General features: G+C 33.8%; 1 protein-coding gene and 1 long non-coding RNA gene across 2 annotated transcripts; both read right to left on the reverse strand.

Moving 5' to 3' along the window:
* Positions 1-1305: 1305 nt before the first annotated feature.
* Positions 1306-19286, reverse strand: LOC133176091 (uncharacterized). Its single transcript, XM_061311262.1, has 23 exons — positions 19177-19286; positions 18680-18843; positions 17621-17794; positions 17028-17162; positions 16661-16939; positions 16410-16469; positions 16163-16216; positions 15928-16050; positions 15706-15828; positions 15274-15345; positions 15000-15124; positions 14751-14840; positions 14091-14180; positions 5925-6032; positions 5073-5643; positions 4619-4795; positions 3884-3936; positions 3722-3762; positions 3196-3560; positions 2785-2929; positions 1801-1874; positions 1526-1590; positions 1306-1417 (listed from the first exon to the last, which is right to left on the reverse strand). Exons 2-22 carry the CDS (start codon positions 18822-18824, stop codon positions 1538-1540), a joined length of 3057 nt encoding a protein of 1018 aa, XP_061167246.1. The 5' UTR covers positions 18825-18843; positions 19177-19286; the 3' UTR covers positions 1306-1417; positions 1526-1537.
* LOC133202271 (uncharacterized) lies at positions 8904-13253 on the reverse strand. Its single transcript, XR_009723239.1, has 3 exons — positions 13161-13253; positions 11345-11545; positions 8904-9504 (listed from the first exon to the last, which is right to left on the reverse strand). It is a non-coding gene; the product is annotated as an uncharacterized LOC133202271 (long non-coding RNA).
* Positions 19287-19396: the final 110 nt, after the last annotated feature.

The raw sequence follows: 19396 nt of genomic DNA on the forward strand, positions 1-19396 counted from the left end.
CTTTTGAGTGGAAAACAAAGGAAAATTATGATAATCATCACTAAAATGTGTACAGACACTATGACATTATGTCAAATCAGTGGTCAAATGTATCTGCTCGGCACAATGTGACGTGATTCGCAAAATGACGTCATAATAGCCTTACTGAATAGCCTTATTGTAGAAATAAAAATTTAATTCGCATTAGTTTACTTCGCATTTTTCCTGAAAAATCGAGGGTTATAAGTATTTATTTTTCAAAGATGACAGGAGAAAATTTATTTTTCTTCAATAAAAAATTACACGAAAATAAACTCGAACTCATAAATTATATTTCGGTGGTGGTGGTGGTGGTGGTGGGGGGGGGGGGGGTTAAAGTCCAGTCAAGGTTAGATTACTTTCTTACTGGTGGGGGTAAGATTATTTATTTTCAAAAGTTTCAAGGACGGAATATTTCTTTCCAAAATCTTCAAGCCCCACCCTACATCCCTCAGAATGAAATCGTTGCCCCCTTATCAGCTTCTTACTCCATCAATGGAAAAAAGTAGGTCAATTTAGTATGAGGTATACCTGCTTTTAAAGCATATTATAAAGAACCGGGGGGGGGGGGGGGGGGGGGGGCAAAAGAAAAGTTCAAGGAAACTATCATAGACAAATACAAAAGTCTTTAATTTGAGCTTGGGAGAATGTCATCATATAAAATTTCTTCAATGAACAAGAAAATTTACAATTCATAACAGTTACTCCATGCATCCAATGGCATGCATGTAGAGACATATCCATAATAATTAAAAATAAGTTTTAAAGAAGACCAAATATTTAACATGTATTAATTATCAGATCAGTTGTAAATATCTGGAAAAAATTACATAACTGTCATGTGCTTTACGAGAATTAATCCTCTACATTTTTTTATTATCATAAATTAAATCTATTCAATGATGCATCCACAAATCTTTTATTGTCTTATTCAGGACATATAATTTAAGTTAAATATCATTTTAAAGAGATTATCAAAAATGAAATGAAAATTTCAGTCCAGTTTTAACAGGAAATATAAAATTCCCTGGAAAAAGAAACATTTCAAATACTTCAAACAAAAATCTATAAGACAAAAATGTGGATATGTACATAAGTATAATAAATACTGCTAATACTTAACAAAAAGGTAAAATGACATTTTCATATGACGTACATCTACAAGTACTCGTAACACAAGCAAAAACAAGAATATTTACATTTGATCATCAAAATGAGCAATAACACCTTAAAAACAATCTGTTTTTAAAAACAATTAATAATGATGTTAATAAGTGTTCCAAATTAAAAAAATAAACATGTTCAGAGTCATTATATGAGTGAAACAGAGTGATAGTCTTAATGGCACTTTTTGAAACATCATCAAATCAAATTAAAGTCATTAATATCAAAGGATGACATCACTTCCTGTTCAGTTAGTAATGATATCACTTCCTGTTCAGTTAGTAATGATATCACTTCCTGTTCAGTTAGTAATGACATCACTTCCTGTTCAGTTAGTAATAATATCACTTCCTGTTCAGGTAGATGACCACATCTCCTGGAGTTCTCTTAATTTTTCAGCATCAGCCTCTGCCAGGAAAAACAAATAAATCATCATTAATAAACTGCAAAGTCTTGAGGTTGAACTATTACTAAAAAATTTTGGATTTAAATTTCTAAAATAAAAACTGATACTTTGTAGTCTAGATCTCCTGCTGAGGTCAAAAAGGTTTTTATTTACTTTTAATAAAGTATTTTAATCTTCAAAATATACAAATAATGAGAGTTGATTAAACCTACCAATTCTTCGAACTGGTCGGATTTTCCGTTTTTCTACACATCTCTGTTCCATGCTTTTGAAAATTATCCTTTCCCTGGCAAATTAATGAAAAAACAGAAGCTTAACACCATTCGTGCAAACAGAGAATAAATTTTCATACAAAATTCGAAAGTTGCCAGTACTGTACCCTGGCACATTTTACCCCATGTTTCTTTCACAAAAATTTTACCCTTCAGTTATGTTTTTTTTTTTTATACTTTATAACTATGGGATTATTTCTAAGTATCCCCCCTCCCCCCTCCTCCACTAATCAGAACATGTAAAATATCACTTTAATGCTTAGAAATTGTCTAGCTTTTTATTTTACAATTTTATAAAGGAATACTATAAAATTATATATTTTTGTGGGGTCAAATTTTTGAGGTTTGAAGAAAAAATATTGATTCAGGAGGATTTAATTTCATGGTTGGGGAAGTGTTAAGTAGTTACATGTATGTACCTGATATTTTACATTTCGTGGTGGACATGATTTCATGGGTCTCCTCATACATTAATCATACCTCAAAAACAATTAAACCCTCACCAAAATATGACAATACATATGACAAAAAAAATGACAATACTGTATAACTTATGATCCACTCCCCATGTCAATGACAATACTTCATAACTTATGATCCACGCCCCATGTCAATGACAATTAATACTTGATAACTTATGATCCACTCCCCATCTTAAAGACAATACTGTATAACTTATGATCCACTCCCCATGTTAATGATGACTTAAGATCCACTCCCCATGTTATTAATGACAAAACTATATGACTTAAAATCCACTCCCCATGTTAAAGACAATACTGTATAACTTATGATCCACTCCCCATGTTGTAAATGACAATAGTGTATATAACTTATGATCCACTCCCCATATTGTAAATGACAATACTATATATAACTTACGATCCACTCCCCATGTCAATGACAATACTGTATATAACTTACGATCCACTTCCCATGTTAATGACAATACTGCCCTTCTGCTGTCGTTTCAGATACTCGGTCTCGGCCTTTTTCTGAATGTCAGGGGGGTATGACCTCCAGTCCCCCTCGTCTGTGTAGTATTGCCAAACATAACACACCTCCTTGTCTGAAAAAAACAAAACAAAATGAAACTCTGTCATGTCTTAAATAATTGAAGTAAAACACACTTATAGCAAAGCACCAGGGACTACAACTAAAGGAAATGAAAATCACTTTGCTGTAAGCATTAATTTGTGTTTCCTGAATGATAAATACGGAATTTTATTTCATAAACAATTTATCATCTTTTTTTTTATATTGTACAGAATAAGATTAAAAAAAAAGTTACAGTAGCATTATTCAAATTGTTATAACATAATCACTACTAGACACCTGAAGGTTTTTTACTGGTGGCACCAGCTGTGTTCTGATTGGTCGATGGTGTCACATTAGAACCAGTCTGGTCTGGAATTGGTGGATTCTGGAATTGTTCAAAATTCCCTGGAAAAGTTTCTGGATTGTAAGGGGGGAACTGGGGTCCATCAAACTGATTTGGCAACTGGTTCTCTGACAGGTACGGGAGTGTGGGGTCAGGCCTGGGGTTCTGCATCAACCTTTCGTACTCTTTAGCATGGGCGGGGTTTAGGAAGGGGATATCTTCTGCCTTAGGTGGAGGGCCCTGGGCAGAGGGGTTTCGTAACTCTGAATTGAATGGGTCTACGCCTGAGGCCCCTGCAGGACTGCTGGCATTATTTGTTCTAAAAATAAACCAATTGTATTTGAATATTCATTTTCACTTTTCCCAGGAATTTTACTGTCAACTTCACTTAATATTTCAACTCTTAATATCTGTGTGCAATTTAAAAAATAAATAAATAAATAAAATGAAGTTTCAGAATACCGGGAATAAATCTCTGACTCTGCAGGTTTTCCCTTGTTTATAAGTTTATTCATGGTTTCCTGCAATAAAAAAAAATAGCTTAAGTGAAATCGTCCACCGTATGCTAAACTGGAAATAAATTTAGTATTTTCAAATTAAGTATTTATTAATAAATCAGTTTCAATTTAGAACTGAACTAACCAAGAAATCTTCATCATCATTTAATAGTGGGTCCTCCTCTACAATGATTCTTTCTGAAAAATAAACATTTATATTGATTAAATTATTTTTCTAAGATTCATTATGCTTCAATATGATGAATATGCTAGCTACAACTGAAGTTTTAAAAAAAAACTATTACAATTATATATATTACATTAAATCATATCCTCTTGTTTAAAATGATTATCAACTAAAAACATGTGTTAATTCACAAGTAATGAGAATCATACCATGTAAATGACCCCTTTTCCCCCCTCTCTCTCTCCGCTACTAAAGAATGAAGCCACCATACTTCTTTAATAATTCTCTGTCATCCTCATTGCTATTTAATCTTAATCTCCCAAACATTTGAAAATTTTAGTCAGAGGATATATCTTAGCCACTATTGGTGTCTCTGTCCAATCTTTCTAACAGAATACATCTTAGCAATTGGTAGCATTGTCAGCCATTCTAGGGAATCGAACCTTTCTGTACTAGCTCATCACAAAAATCATTGGCTCATCCATCATTATAAGTAATAGTGTATTACTCCATCCCCCTCACCCAACCCCCCTCCTCCCTCCTCCTACACAAAAGAACACTTAATATATTTGCCTGGCAGCCATATTATAGCATCCAACTATTTGTGTTGGTTAATATCATCAAACTTTCAGTTCCCCGTCCTCATCCAGTACCCACTGCCCTTCCCCTTCCTTCCCTCTACAAAACAGTTACGTTTTCCTGGTGGCCACTCTACAGCATCCATTCCTCCTATTTCAGGCTCGATGTCAAACTCATAGTCGAGTCCATATCTGTAATCCTCCTCCACACCATTATCCCACTTAACTCGGATCCACCCATCAAATTCTCCCGTCGGGTTCTCCTCATCAGGTTTAGATTCTACCACTGTTCCTGTTAACAAAATGAAAAACAAATCTTTCAAAAAGATTGTAACTAACCAAAGAATTAGTAATGTCGATGCACTTAAATATCTATTATAGTACTTATATAAATATTTAGACAAGAAGTGTCTAGCAGACATGCAAAAATTTGCTTCTGTAACGTGCCCTTCTGCAAATGTATATTTATGCCCTGGTGTAGAACAACATATGTTCCCCTTTAAAGAAAATGCAGATTTAAATAATTCCCAGTATATAGTGACACATTTCCCCTTTGACCTTTGACCCACCTTTTTCGCCCACCTCCACTTCATTCATCCTCCACATCCAGTCTGGCCCTGTAGTGACTCGAATCCCTGGATGCAGTGGGATAGGTAAATTGTCTTTCTTTGGAGGCCCACCCCCATATTTCTCCAGGAGCTCATTAATTTTCTCCTGTGTAATTTCTTCTGATTCCTCAGCTTGGGCTTCGGGTCCATCGGGACGGGCCATGAGACCCGGTAGTTGAAAAGGCATACTGTCATCCTTTGGGGGCCACTCTCCCCGTTCTCTCATCCTCTGTATTTCCTCCCGTCTCTCTCTAATCTGCCTCTGGGCATCCGCCATCTGTTCTTCAGTGATTGGGGTACCTGCCCCACCCCCACCAGCACCTGCAGCCCCTCCCCCTAAATTGAGCCCCGTCATCCCCTGCTGGACCCCTGGAATTCCTCCTCCTCCCAGAGGATTGGTTGGTGGGCCACCTGAGGTTCCTCTCCCTAGGCCCTGGGGCATCCCCAGCTCTGCCAGGGCCTGTAACTGAGGGTCCATTGCCTGGAACTCTATCTGACTGTTTGGTTCATTAATCTGCACCATGATGGCTTCCTGGAAGAAATAGGAAAGTTTTAAAATTACATTCTTGAAAGGTACCTTCTGGAGATTGAAAACATGGTTAAAATTTTTCATCAAAATACCAGTATCTTTTCTTGTTGTGATAATTAAACTTTTAAGTTCTGCAAGAAAATCCGATTTTAAACAGGTATGGTGCACTACTTAAGTCAAATAGATTAAGTATCAACTACTAAGACTATGTTCTTTAATGCAATAACTATCCTTAAGATGATATATCCAAGACAACACAATTTCAAATCTATCATAAAACCTACAATGTCTCTCTCCCCCAGTGACGGGTATTTTGACTGAACTATGGACTTGACCGTCTCCTTGGTAACTTGACCCTCCTTTCTTTTTTCTTTAGCCTCTCCAACCACTCTCTACAAAATTTCGAGAATGAACTGACATTACTCCATTCATTTTCAGAAAATCTTATTGGAAATTATTCTGAATCAGAAATCTTAGTGATAAAATTTTGTTGATTAATGAACAAAAATGATTTCAAGGATGACTCAATTTTGTTGTTTAAGGGAGTATGGTACTGACAAGTCCTAATTTCAGAGTAATTAAAACTCTAAAACATCCACATAAAATGAAAGAAGTACCTTTATATATTTCATAAAATATTATAAGAAAAGGTTCTAGTGAGTAAATTAAAAATTATGACGCACTAAAATAAGGGGGGTAACTCTATATGATAAAGTGATATTTTTATAACCAATTTTTAAAAAATTGAGAACAACAATAAAAACAACATAAAAATATTTTTTTGAAAACGATGTCATCCACAATATTGAAATTTTAATTTCAAAACAAAATAGTGCAAGAAAAAAGCCAAAAAGCCAAATTAATTTTGATTCATTTATATCATGACAATTTATTGGGAAAATGGGTTCATGTATATGTACAACGTATTTTTTAATAATGAAAGAATAATTAAAAGTTTGATATCTTATGCTATATTTATAGTGATTTGCTTGCTTTACAAATTGCTAATAAAAAATTATAATGTTAGTGTGTAGTTTTGGAGTAATGTGCTCCCGAATTTCCTGACCCGAATTTCCTCTGCTCAAAAAGCTGTTATAAAATGTTAAAATAATGAGATTGCAATTTATTTACTTGCTTATAGTTTCTAACTCTCCTGATTTTGTCGTTTTAAACTCAAATTTTTATTATAGTTATTATTTTTCTCTTGTGACACGGCGGGCAATGCTTTTCACCAGATTTTTGCCGAACAATCCGAAAATCTTCCGATTTCCCGGTTTGGTTTTGTACATTATCGTGTACATGTCACTTCCAGTTTGCAACTCGTATACAAAATGCCGAATCGGAATCAAAGTTGAAAGTAGACTTGGAGGAGGTGTTTACAATTATCTATGAATTGTTTTGAACAAAAACAAAAATAGAATTTGAAACTCCGGCTTATAATTTCTAACGTTTTAGTGGAACGGATGAAATAAAGTGAATTGACGAAGACAGAATGCTCGAGGCTTATTGTACATTCGTTCTATGTCTCCATGTTTAATTTTAATTAATAATAAATCTTTGTCTTGAATGAATATTTTCCATCTTGAGCAATATTGAAAGATTAGATATGATTCAGTAACTATTAACTAATCAGCTATTAAACCGAGGTCCGTAGAATGCGGGGGGGGGGGGGGGGGTCTGAGTAAAGTATATTGTTGTAAATTTTTCCTTAGATGCTAGTCTCCAATGTCGAGCACTAGCAAATTCCAGGATTTGGATAGTGAAATTAGGTGTTTTTTTTATATTTGCTTGTCAGATTTTTGAGAAATATTGCCCCCTTTTTTGGTCTTTTTTTCCTTTATCAGATTTTTTTTGGGAAGTTGTCCCCCCCCCCCCTTTTTTTGAAATTGTTGCTACAAGTCTGACTAAACCATCATACATGCTGTTGAAGCTAGGTAAAATAGTGACACCACCACAATATACTACACTGTACTTTGCTATGCATGTGTACAATATGGTGTAGAGTAACAGCAATATTTAACAAAATCAGATAAAATTTTAAGAGCTAAAACCACAAAGTACAAAAATAGTCCTTCACTAAAATAGATGAACTTATGTTTTATAATTTGAAGGGTTTTAAACTATTTATCTTAAATATCTTTTTCTAGTTTTCTTTTTATGGTTAAAATAACCTTTGTTTCTCTAATAATAAGTATCATAAGTTTACAAGTCAAGCAGTAGGCTTGTAGCAACAGTTTCAAAAGTGGGGGGGGGGGGGCACCTTCCCCCAAAAAAATCTGTCAAGCAAAAAAAAAAAAAAAAAAAAAAACTAAACTCACCAAAAATAGGGGAGGGGCAACTTCCCAAAATAATCTGATGGGCAAAAAAAAAAAAAAGAAACCAAACTTATTAAATGTCCATTTTGTGGAAATTGACAGTGCTTGACCTTGTAGCAACGGGGGGGGGGGGGGGGGGGGGGGGCAATCACTATAGCAAACTACTATACTCGGAAAAAGTAGGTCCCCCCAGCATTCTACGGGCTTGAGCAGCTTTGTAATACTGCACCTGACATAACTCTCACACACTGACAGGAGCTTATAAATGAAGATAAAAACTTACAGTACATGACGTGAGGCAGCTTATTACCTCCTCAATGTAACCATATGCATGAGGGACGGGAGATTATTAATACAAGAAAGTTGTAGGAGATTATACATTCATGACATTGGGTCAGATTATGACACAGATTTGAGTCATAAGCAATTTTTGTGTCAAGTATCAACTACCAATTAGCCTCCATTTGAGAGTAATAGACCAGGTACAAATAACACACCTTTTCTGCCAGAAGCCTTGAACTTGCTGGAATGACCTTGAGTCAAGGTCAGTAACTCAATACATACATGTAACCTTAGGTTATATGCAATATTTACGATCAGTATGAGCATCTCATGTTCTCCATACAAAATACAGGAATTCAATGTTTTTCTTAAAATGACATTTAACTTGATCAAAGGATCTTGAGTCAAGGTCATGGCACACATTTGGGTCATTAGCAGTCCTTGTGTGCCATTTTCATCATTTTTCCAATGGAAAACCTTGTTAAAAATAAGGAACATGAATTTCCCAGGTTCTACTCTTTTTTTTAACATGCAGTGTATTTAGCATCTGTTCATACAATGATAAGGTAATGAAATAATTTTTATAATGAAATGTATTTAATATTGCAAATTTCATGAGAATCAAAATATATTAACATATTGAAAACTTATTTGCTCTATCTACAATTAAAAAAAAAAAGAAAAATAATTTGTAATTTGACCAAATTTGAATTAATGAAAACTTATTACATTTAGTACCAAACACTGACATTGTATCTAAAAATGATGCTACAGACATGGCAAATTCTGATAACACCAATATTGTATCCACAACTGATGTCATGGACATTTCAAACAGACTGAAGATATATGACTCTTTTCATATAAAACTCTGGGGTCTTTCAACTGAAAAAGTCTGCATTCTGAGATAGAATCCACTTTACTTTTTATAACGAGTCACACACAGTTTTCAATTCACATCTTCCATCAATAACTCCATATCGAATTTGTTGGCAATGCCAGTTTTAAACTGCATTCGATTAATACTGGGACATCATAGGAAATGATAGTGTATCCAGTGACTACACTTTTCTTGTCGTTACTCAAAACTTTAGTCTAATTCTGATTGTTACAAGAGAAACTTCTATGTTCACTTGTTATTGTACACCTTCATTCCATTTATTTTTAGACCTGGAATTTTGTCTGCCTGTTTATTGATTGTTCTTTGTGGAAAAAGTTGAAAACTTTTCTCGTCTCATTGCTTATATGATCATGATGTTCCCGCTCTCTGTAAGAAACAATAATCTTGTTTTAGTTATTAGTGCAGGTGATAAAATAATTTTCATTTTAATAACAATCAAATGATCTTGTCCACCTGATCTAGTCAATACAGGCCTACAGAATGGTTGTGTGTGTTGGGGGGTGGGGGTCTGTCCTCCTAACTTTTTTCTGAGAATAGTATTTGGCTATAGAGTAAATTTTCATTAAGATGTCAGTTGCACCCCCCCTTTTTTTTTTTTTTACTAGAGGTCTGCATCAATAAACTTGTTATATGTATATGGGCAGTTAGTGATTTCACATACCTAAACCTGTTGGCTTTATTTCAAACATGAAATGTTTAATAAGTTAATAACTATGAAACATACAAGTTGTATGTCCCTATGATACTATAAATAAACAATAATTAAGTATGTTTGTATTTATGTATAATTCATAATATTTAATGTCAAACCTAATATACCAGTTAGTATTCATCAAACAATTCTTGCATATGGTTAGTGATGGGAAATTGGGATTTTTTTCATAATTGATTATTGGAATAATGGGATGCACTATAATCGAAAAAAAAAATTGATTAATTTCAAATATTATATTTCTTCAATTTCAAATGTAGAATAAATTGTTTAGAAATTCTGGAGTGATTTCCAAAATACATTTTTGAAATAGTTTGTATCATTGGATTCATTTATTAGATTATTATTTAGGATTTAGTTAAATTCAAAGAAGAATGAATCAAAAATTAAAGGAATAATTTGCATTTAACTAATATTTTGAGTAATCGATTATCTATAATCGGGGACCATTTCGATTAGATAATTGATTTAATCGATTAATCTTTACATCACTACATATGGTACTTTCAACTTTATCTAAAACTTGTCATGGGTATCAACTATGATATACATGTATTTGTCTAAAAGTGACACATAGGTCTGATTGACTGATTACATGTATTTTTATGTTTTTCTTCATACTGTAATATATCACTACATGTATAAAATACAATTTACTTGCTTACTAATTGTGAAATCTAGCCAATTATCAAAGAAAATAATCTAGTAAGTAAAGCCAAGGAAAATGATTGGTTAAACCTGCTTTGTTTCCACTTTTATCATGTTCATGCTTGAAAAATTTAGAGTTCCGGTAGGTACTGGTAGGCATATTTTTAATTTTTTTTTTTTGCGTGGACTTTTTTAAATAAAACAACCAAGTAACACTGATGTCCAGTCTATGCGAAAGTTTTTTGGACCACACAGGACATTGGGTCCTGTGTAATCAATGAACACACAGGACCGAATCAATTTTTGTTGGACCAAAAAACCTAATGTAAAAAAGTGAAAAACATGAAAATGCAGAGTAGTAAGCCTAACACCTTTTCTTTTACAAGGGATTGCTCCCGCATAGTACTGTAGATGGTCCATACGGTTTTAATCACCTTCATTTACGTATTTGGATTTGTGAGAAATTTTTTACTTATAACGAACATTTACATGACTCCCCATCAAAATAATAATGCTCAAAACTGGACATAGACACATCGGACATTCTGGTCCGGTGTAAAAAATGACGCATCGGACCAGAGGCACTACACATCGGTCAGGTCTGACGGTCCGATGTCTTTTGCATAGACTGGAAGTCAAAGAAATAGTGTTTTATTTATGGTGGAAATTTTTTTATACATGCTATTATTGGGGAATTTAAAATGAATATTCATATTTTTCTTGAAAAAGCATTTTAAAAAAAATTGGGGTCAGCTGCAAAATAGGGTGGGTTCACTGGGTTGTGAAAGTGGAAACAATTTTGCCTAACAACACCACAGCCTAACATTTTGACAAATGTAAATGTACCTTAATGGTAGCTGATGATCCATAAGTTAGGATATCCACAGCATGAAAGAGCTGCTGAAATGGCATGGACATTTTAGAGCATCTGTCATATCACCCCCAGTTCCATAACCCTCCTTCCAAGTTTCCAGATAGCAGATATTAAGGGTTCCAGATCCTGTTCCATCTCAACTTCATGTTCAATGTCCACAATATTAGGGATACCTATTCAAATAATATACATGTACTACTAAATCTATATAGCTGAGATTTCTTCCCTATCACTGCATATATGTAAATGTAGATGCAGTATAAACGAGTGTTTTATTTTATTTTCATATTGTGTGGTCTACATGATTATGATTGAGTTTCACATACTCTATAATATGTATTGATGCTTTTAGCTTTCATGAACTCAGAAGAAAATTCAATTAAAAAAAATGATTATAGTCAAAATTGCAATTCAGACACTCTACCATCAACATAACTTGGAAATTAATAAGGAAAGAAATAATCTTAATAAAAAGAAAAGTCCTGTTTTAGGCCAAAGAATTTAGTGGTAAGTATTATTTGTGTTGTAGTGTAGTGAATTTTTTATCTAGTATGTTTTGGAAGAAAATTGTCTAGACAGTGTCCAACACCTTGCATCTGGTTACCTTCAAATTTCATTGAGTTATAACTGTGTCTCATATGACTTAACATTTATAATAAATTATTGTTTCTTTTAATATATTTTCTATGTTTGCTAAATTTAAAAGCATCAATACATACATGTAGACATGATAGAGTACATGAAACTCGAAATGTTTTTCCAAAATCAAGCGCACCTGAATAACATCTATAAATTTTTGAATTTTTATTGATTCACCAACATTCCGGAATGCAATCATGTCACACAATATAAAAATAAATTGCAAAACAGAATTGTGTATAAATCATGTAAATTACCCCCTCATGTGTGCACTGGTAACCAGTGGTATTGTTTTTATTATAATATAGTGTAGTGCTCTTTATCACTTTTTTGAATCTATATTGTAAACAACAACTAAGGAAGAATATAACAATTTTTAATCACAAAATCTCTGCTTTTTTTTTGAAAAAAACTTTAACATGAATCGTCACTAATTTATAAATACAAATACAAATATTTTATTGGCACAAACACAATTACAGTAATTGGTAAAGGCCCATACAGAACACATTAATAAGTATAATAATACAGTAGAACACAACTAGAATACAAACAATTGGTGTAGCAAATAATGTAGTGTACTCATCAGATACTAGGTGATTCATAACAATGTAGTTACTCATTTATAGCTAAAACATTTTTTTCTAATATCAGATATTTGACATAAAAATGAAGATAATATTTTAAGAACCCTTTTACACCTGGTTTTCATCAATGATTTTAACAAATTGTCATTATTATGGATTGTTTGGTTGAAATTAGGGAAAGTAGATAATTTTATTTTGAATATTTTTCTCTGTGCTTCATATTTCGGACAGAGCAAAATGAAATGTTTTTCATCCTCAATATCAAGGTTTTGACAAACTTTACACAACCTATCATTTTTATTAATTTCAACATATCTACCTTTTTCAATTTCTAAATTATGTGCACTTAACCTAATTTTTGCTAAAAATGATCTATCATGCAGTGTATAATGTTGTGAGTTCACTCATGCCCCCAATTCAGAAAAAAGTACCCAGTTCACTCATATATATATATAAATATATATATATCTTATCTAATACCGGTATTTAGCTGAGCCACAATCACTTTTACTGAATTTCTGAGGTAATGTTAGTTAAATGGTGTCAAATACTAGAGACAAACCTGGGCAGATCGTTTTTGCTAGGCTAGAGTTGTCATGCGTTTGTGATTCGAATGATGGGTTTAATCTTTGCACAGTAATTTTCAGTCAGACGCAGCTCATCATCGCCTTTCTTGAGTCAACGAAGCCTTGCTGTGCCGCTGAATAGATTTGGTTGACGAAAATCCTCGTTTTCTCCGCATTTCATTCTTTTCGAAACATCCGCTTTGTTTACATTACCGAAAAGTAAGATAAGTCGTAAAATTACCTCGACTTGTTGTTAGTTTGAATCCAATGAAATTTTAGTCACATTTTATATGATTTTATATCAAGTATATCTTTAAAATAAGTTGCATTGTAAATTTTATTTCCAACTCTACTAAAGAGATGAACGACATACGATTCATTTACGTCATTCGGAGTTGCGCGGTGGATTCAAAATCGTCACTACCATACGTCCTTAAAAATAAACCATTTGATATCAAATTTTTCTGGGTAAAAATCACTTAAGGATTTAATATCATTGATAAATGTTTTTATAACAAAATAAACAAAACTTACCCAAACAAATATTTCCAGTTGTACAGTACAGTAAAACTCAGTTATTAAGAACTCACTTATAAAGAAATCTTGTTTATAACGAACTTTTAACAAATTCTGTAGAAAACTTTATCACTTTGTTGCTTATAAGGAAATAAAGAACCTCGGTTATAATGAAACAAACTTTGAGGTCCCAATGACTTCATTATAACCGAGTTGAACTGTATCCATTGCATTCAATGCTGCTTTAGTTTATATACTATTATTATAAGGAACTTTTTACTAATCCCATAGAAGAATTTTCACTATGTTCCCTATAGGGTTTTAAGGAAGCAGACTTTGAGATGCCTGTAACTTCCTTATAAGTGAGTTTTATTACATGTGTTACATTAAACTTTGCCTTTATATATTACCTGCTGCATGTGATACTGAGCCAAACTGTGGACATCACCTGCCAATACAATGTGGGCTCCTGGCATGGACTCCACAAAAGTGGAAAATGTCTGTTAAAATTTTAAAATTTCATTAAGTCATCTTCAGTTTGTAGACCAGTTAAGGCAATTTTTAAAAACTCTATTACTGAATGGGAAAGATATTTTGAGGAATGACTTGGATTCTTTAAAGTGTAATAGTAATTGTACTTTAATATGTACAATGGGTTATTTTAGGGATCAGCATAGTTAGCAATTTTATTCTAAAAGTGGGCGATTATAATTAGCCTAATTACCAGTAATTTTAGGAATAACCCCATCTTTTTTCTTGCATAATATTCCTGATTGTATTATTAGCTTCAGATCTGGTTAATATAGTTTAATTTATAAATGTTTACACTTGTATAAATTATATAAGGACTATAAATTCAATTCAATATAAGGACTATATATAGACTATATAATATTTTTTTTATAGATATTGGGAGTTTTACTCAATAGAATCTTCTTGAGTTACATTACAGTCAGTCAAACATTCATATTATAATAATGCCACTTCTGTGATTCTGTAAATGTGACAGTATATAACAAGTTTTGAAATAGATTGAATAATAGAGATGTACTGTATAAGATGTTTCTTACACTGTCGGGGGTTCCAACCGGAATGTAAATAAACCTAAGACATTTGTTGGTGATCATGCTCTGAATAATGTTTATAACACCTGGCGTCTCCTACAAACACATAATGAAAATCATAACAAGCTCCAAAGAAAATCTCGAACAATTACATAAAAATTCAAAAAATGTTAAAATGAAATCAGATAGAATCAATCTTAAATCTACACTCCATAAAATTGTAATATTCTAAAATCATTGTGTTTCCATGACAACCTTTTGAGAGATTTCCTCTGTGGTAGAATCAGGACCCTGAGGGTTGGAGGGATTGGTGGCGTGTCCGTCAGAGATAACAATCACCCTCGGATGTAGAATGTGAGATCCCACTGTTTCAGCTTGTACTATAAATATAGATTTAAAACCAGTTATCATTGCTGGCAAAAAATGATTGCCCTTTCTAGTTATTTATGTTACCTTAATTTGTGAATGGAAAAACAAGTTTCTCTGTAAGTCAAATGAAGGATGTATTAATAGTTTGGATTAAGGTTACCTCTCTGGAGTGCACCAATACCCAGGGATATGGCCAGCTGCAGAGGAGTACTGCCCCCTGTCCGGATCTGAGCTGTAATTTATTGATAGAATGGACAAGAATTAATTTGATTAAACTCTTTCTTTATTTTAAGCAAATAATACATGTACTAATTTAAGATTACATCATTCTTCAGCTAATTACAGGGTAAGTACTTATTTTAGTTGGATTCATATCAATACATTAGCATCTCACATTCCTTTGTATGCTAATCTATGAATATCACCAAAATATGATTTTATACATGTATATATTACACTTGAAGATAAAACATTTAGACCTAATAAGTCTAGGCCAAATATTCCTGAACTAGGTTTGTGCTAAATTTTAAAAAGTTAAAATAAGTCCACATAGAGTACAATATCATCTTAAAACAGTAAAAAACTGGTTTACCTAAACTTTGTCTGACAAGCTGGTAGTCATTGGTCAGATGTTGTGCTACTCGAGTGTCACTTCCACATGTGATGATGCACAAATTTTCTTCCAAACCATAGTCCATAGATATACTCTCAAGTTCTGTAAAATAGTTGTATCAAAATTGATCTAGAGGGAAGTCAAATTAGTAATACAGAAAAGAAACAACCCTTTAGTTTATATTTGACCTTGACCTCTGACCTGACATGAGCTTCTCTATAGCTTCCTTTGCCTGTACAATGCCGTCCCCCTTCATACTCTCGGATGTATCAACAACAATGATCGTGTTCATTCCTTTGACATATGGGTCTTTACAAGCCTTGGCTGCAGAGAGATATAAAAAATTCATGTATTTCATGGCTTAATCTGTTTAACTCTTATTCATATACCCAGAGAAGTAAAATGTCCAGAACAAATTAAGATTATTGTCATATACCTTTCTCAACCTCTTGCTGAACTTCTTGTGCAAAAGCTTCTGTTGGATAAACCCCTGATAAATAAAATATGATTTACATGAACATGTACATATATGAAAGTAAAACTTGCCCGAAATGATTCCATAATGATGACATTAAAAATATATTTATTCTACATATTATACTAATGGCAATAAGAGGTTATTGTGAAGTCATGTGGGCCTGATGAACTTTGAACCTTGACCTGTAGAAACAAAGGTGACTTACGTGTTCTTGGTCGAACATTTCCTGGGAGTCTTTGACCTCCAAACGTTCCAGGTCTTCCTCCTGTTCTCAAGTAAATAAATTTATATACACTTCTTATTTACTGAAAAAGCAATTGCACGAATTGAAGAATTATCTTTATTTAAATAAAAAACCATAGATCAGAGAAAGAAGCACAAATTTGACAAAAAAAAACTTTTTACAGTAAACTTCTCCTCCCAACATAAATATTGTACTATACACTCCATGTGTACCTTGTCCTGGTCCTCCTGATCCCAGATTTTGCAGTCCAGTACCACCTAATCCCATTCCACCTGCTCCTAATCCCATTCCACCTGCTCCTAATCCCATTCCACCTGCTCCTAATCCCATTCCACCTGTTCCCAGTCCCATTCCACCTGCTCCTAGTCCCATGCCACCTGCTCCTAATCCCATGCCACCTGCTCCTAATCCCATGCCACCTGCTCCTAATCCCATGCCACCTGCTCCTAGTCCTGGAATCCCACCACCTCCAAGATTTGGTATTCCTCCTCCTGTTTATAAAAAATGTGTGATTTGATCAAGAAACTAAAGATTTTACAGCATAAGGTATGACACCTCTGTATGTGGAAAAATAAGTACCATCAGACTGTGAAGGGGAATCATCCCCATGCATGGCGGCCAGTACAGCTTTACGGTCTTCTTCTGACATTCCCTGAAGGTTACTCAGTATGTTGGGGTCTGCTCCTCCTAATCCTCCCCCTCCCAAACCTAATCCTAAAAAAATATTGAGCATGTAATTGTCTTTAGAGTACACATTTTATCAATTTCATACAAAATTATTAATTAATGTGAATGAATTCAAAAACATAAAGAAAATACACAGTATCTGTGGCTGTTTACAGACTCTAATTGTGTTTCCAGCAGTGCATGTATTGAAGAATGGAAAACCTTACACAATACATAACAGCAAACATGCATTAAGCAAACATATGCTTGTATAAAAAATGTCATATTTTGTCAACAATGAAATTTTGAATGGATGTTTCTCAATTACTGACTTTGGGTAATAAATATGGTTTGATATTGCCCTGAAAAATGTCAAATCAAAGTCACCATAGTGACTATAAATAGACTTGAAGTAAAACAAATAACAGATACAGAGGTGTGATTTTGGCTATCCAGTGGTTATCCTTGTTTGACTGCTGATATTCAGTTTGGTGACAGAGACAAACCTTGTAACATGGCAGGATCTATGTTTTGTCCTCCTCCCATCATACCAGGCAAATTCCCACCAAAACCTCCAGCCATGGAAGGGTTAAACATCTGGTTACCTTGACCCTGACCTTGACCTCCAGATCGACCTTGATTCAAAAGACCCTGTAGATTTCCCAGTCCTTCCTCTCCAACTACAGTAAATCAAGTAGATCTTGTCCTTTAGAATTAATAAATAAAATGATCCATGTAATTCAGGAATAAGAAAGTTTACAATCCAATGCACTTAGTATCTATATATATACATGTATAATAAAAACAAATCTGAAAATTTCATTCACAAGAATTAGTCTGACCTACATACATGTAAGTACAGAAAATGAAAATTAATAAGTCCTGATCTTACAGTTCCTAAGCTTTTCAAGGAAGTTAATGTATAGCATGTGCTCTGAGATAACAAATGTTACTAATTAGTACATGTATCTACTCTTGATGTTTTGCCTCCAAGGTCACAATCATCTACTTCATTGTCAAATATACTATAATTTATAAATTTTTTTACCCTTTCTATCTTACCAACACCTTCCCTCTCTAGAATTGTTGCCAGACTTCTGACCCCCTGTATCTTACTTCCTTCTTTCCCTACAATTGCTGCCAGACTTTTGACCCCCTCTGTCTCATCTCTGACCCTCTGTAGTATTGTACCCCAGACTTCTGAGCCTGTCTATTTTACTTCATCCTCTTTTCTCTATAGAACTGCTACCAGAATTTTGACCCTGTTTTATGCCTCCTCCTGAATCCTTAATTGATTCTTTTGAACTATATTGTCAGGCATCTTACCCCCATATCCTGAACTCCCCCTCTCTAAAATTGCTGCCAGACTTTTGACCCCTGTACCTTAATTATCTTCTCCCCTCTCTAGGATTGCTACAGACTTTTGAAAATCAACCCCCCCCCCCCACACACACACACACACCCCTTCCCTCTCGACATGCCATGATCATACTTTTGATCCCCTTTATTTTACTAATTCCACTCCTCTCTAAGATGCTACCAGACTTCTGACCCCTTCACCTTACCTCCACCCCTCTCAAGCATTGCTGCCAGGCCATTTTCTCCACCTTGTCCAAAGATGTCCGTTGGATTGTTCCCAAACAGAGCATTAGTGTCTATCCCCTCCAGGGCCTCTGGCCTGATAGGGTTACCTCCAGACTGACCAGCCATCTTATAGCTTTAACATACACTGCTGTAAAAAATTAAGCAATGATTTATAGTAATTTTTTTCATCCAAAATCCTGAATTCATTCAATTCGTTTCTGTAAGAAATTAGTTTTCCCACTTACACTAGCGCTAGCTGTTTGTGATAATTTTTTAGGGGTAAAAATTATACTTTTAGCAGGAAGATAATAGAATGTTCCTTGATAGATAAACAATGTAGGAAGAGCACTAAAAATGTCACTTTTGGTACAGTTTCAACAACAACATAATTTGAAACTCAAAATATCAACTGTACTAATCTGCTACTGTTAGCATCTAGTCAAAATGCAGCGTTTTGATCAGAAATGAATGTTTTTACTCTTACCCAAATCTCAAAATTTTCTTCAAAGTTCCAAACCTCTAGTCTTGGAACTTTTCGTGCTTCTATCAATAGACGTTTGGATTTCCAAAAGACTATGGTGTCAATATGTAAAACGAAAGTAGACTTTTATTTTTAAATATGTCACCGAATTATTTGATAGAAATTCATTATCCTAGAAAAAAGAGGGAAAGTAATCAAAAATATTTTTAATGTTAGC

Source organism: Saccostrea echinata, unplaced genomic scaffold, assembly GCF_033153115.1.
Source record: "Saccostrea echinata isolate AGI-Se365-2 ecotype Australia unplaced genomic scaffold, CSIRO_AGI_Sech_v1 ptg000002l, whole genome shotgun sequence".
Taxonomy (NCBI): Eukaryota; Metazoa; Mollusca; class Bivalvia; order Ostreida; family Ostreidae; genus Saccostrea; species Saccostrea echinata.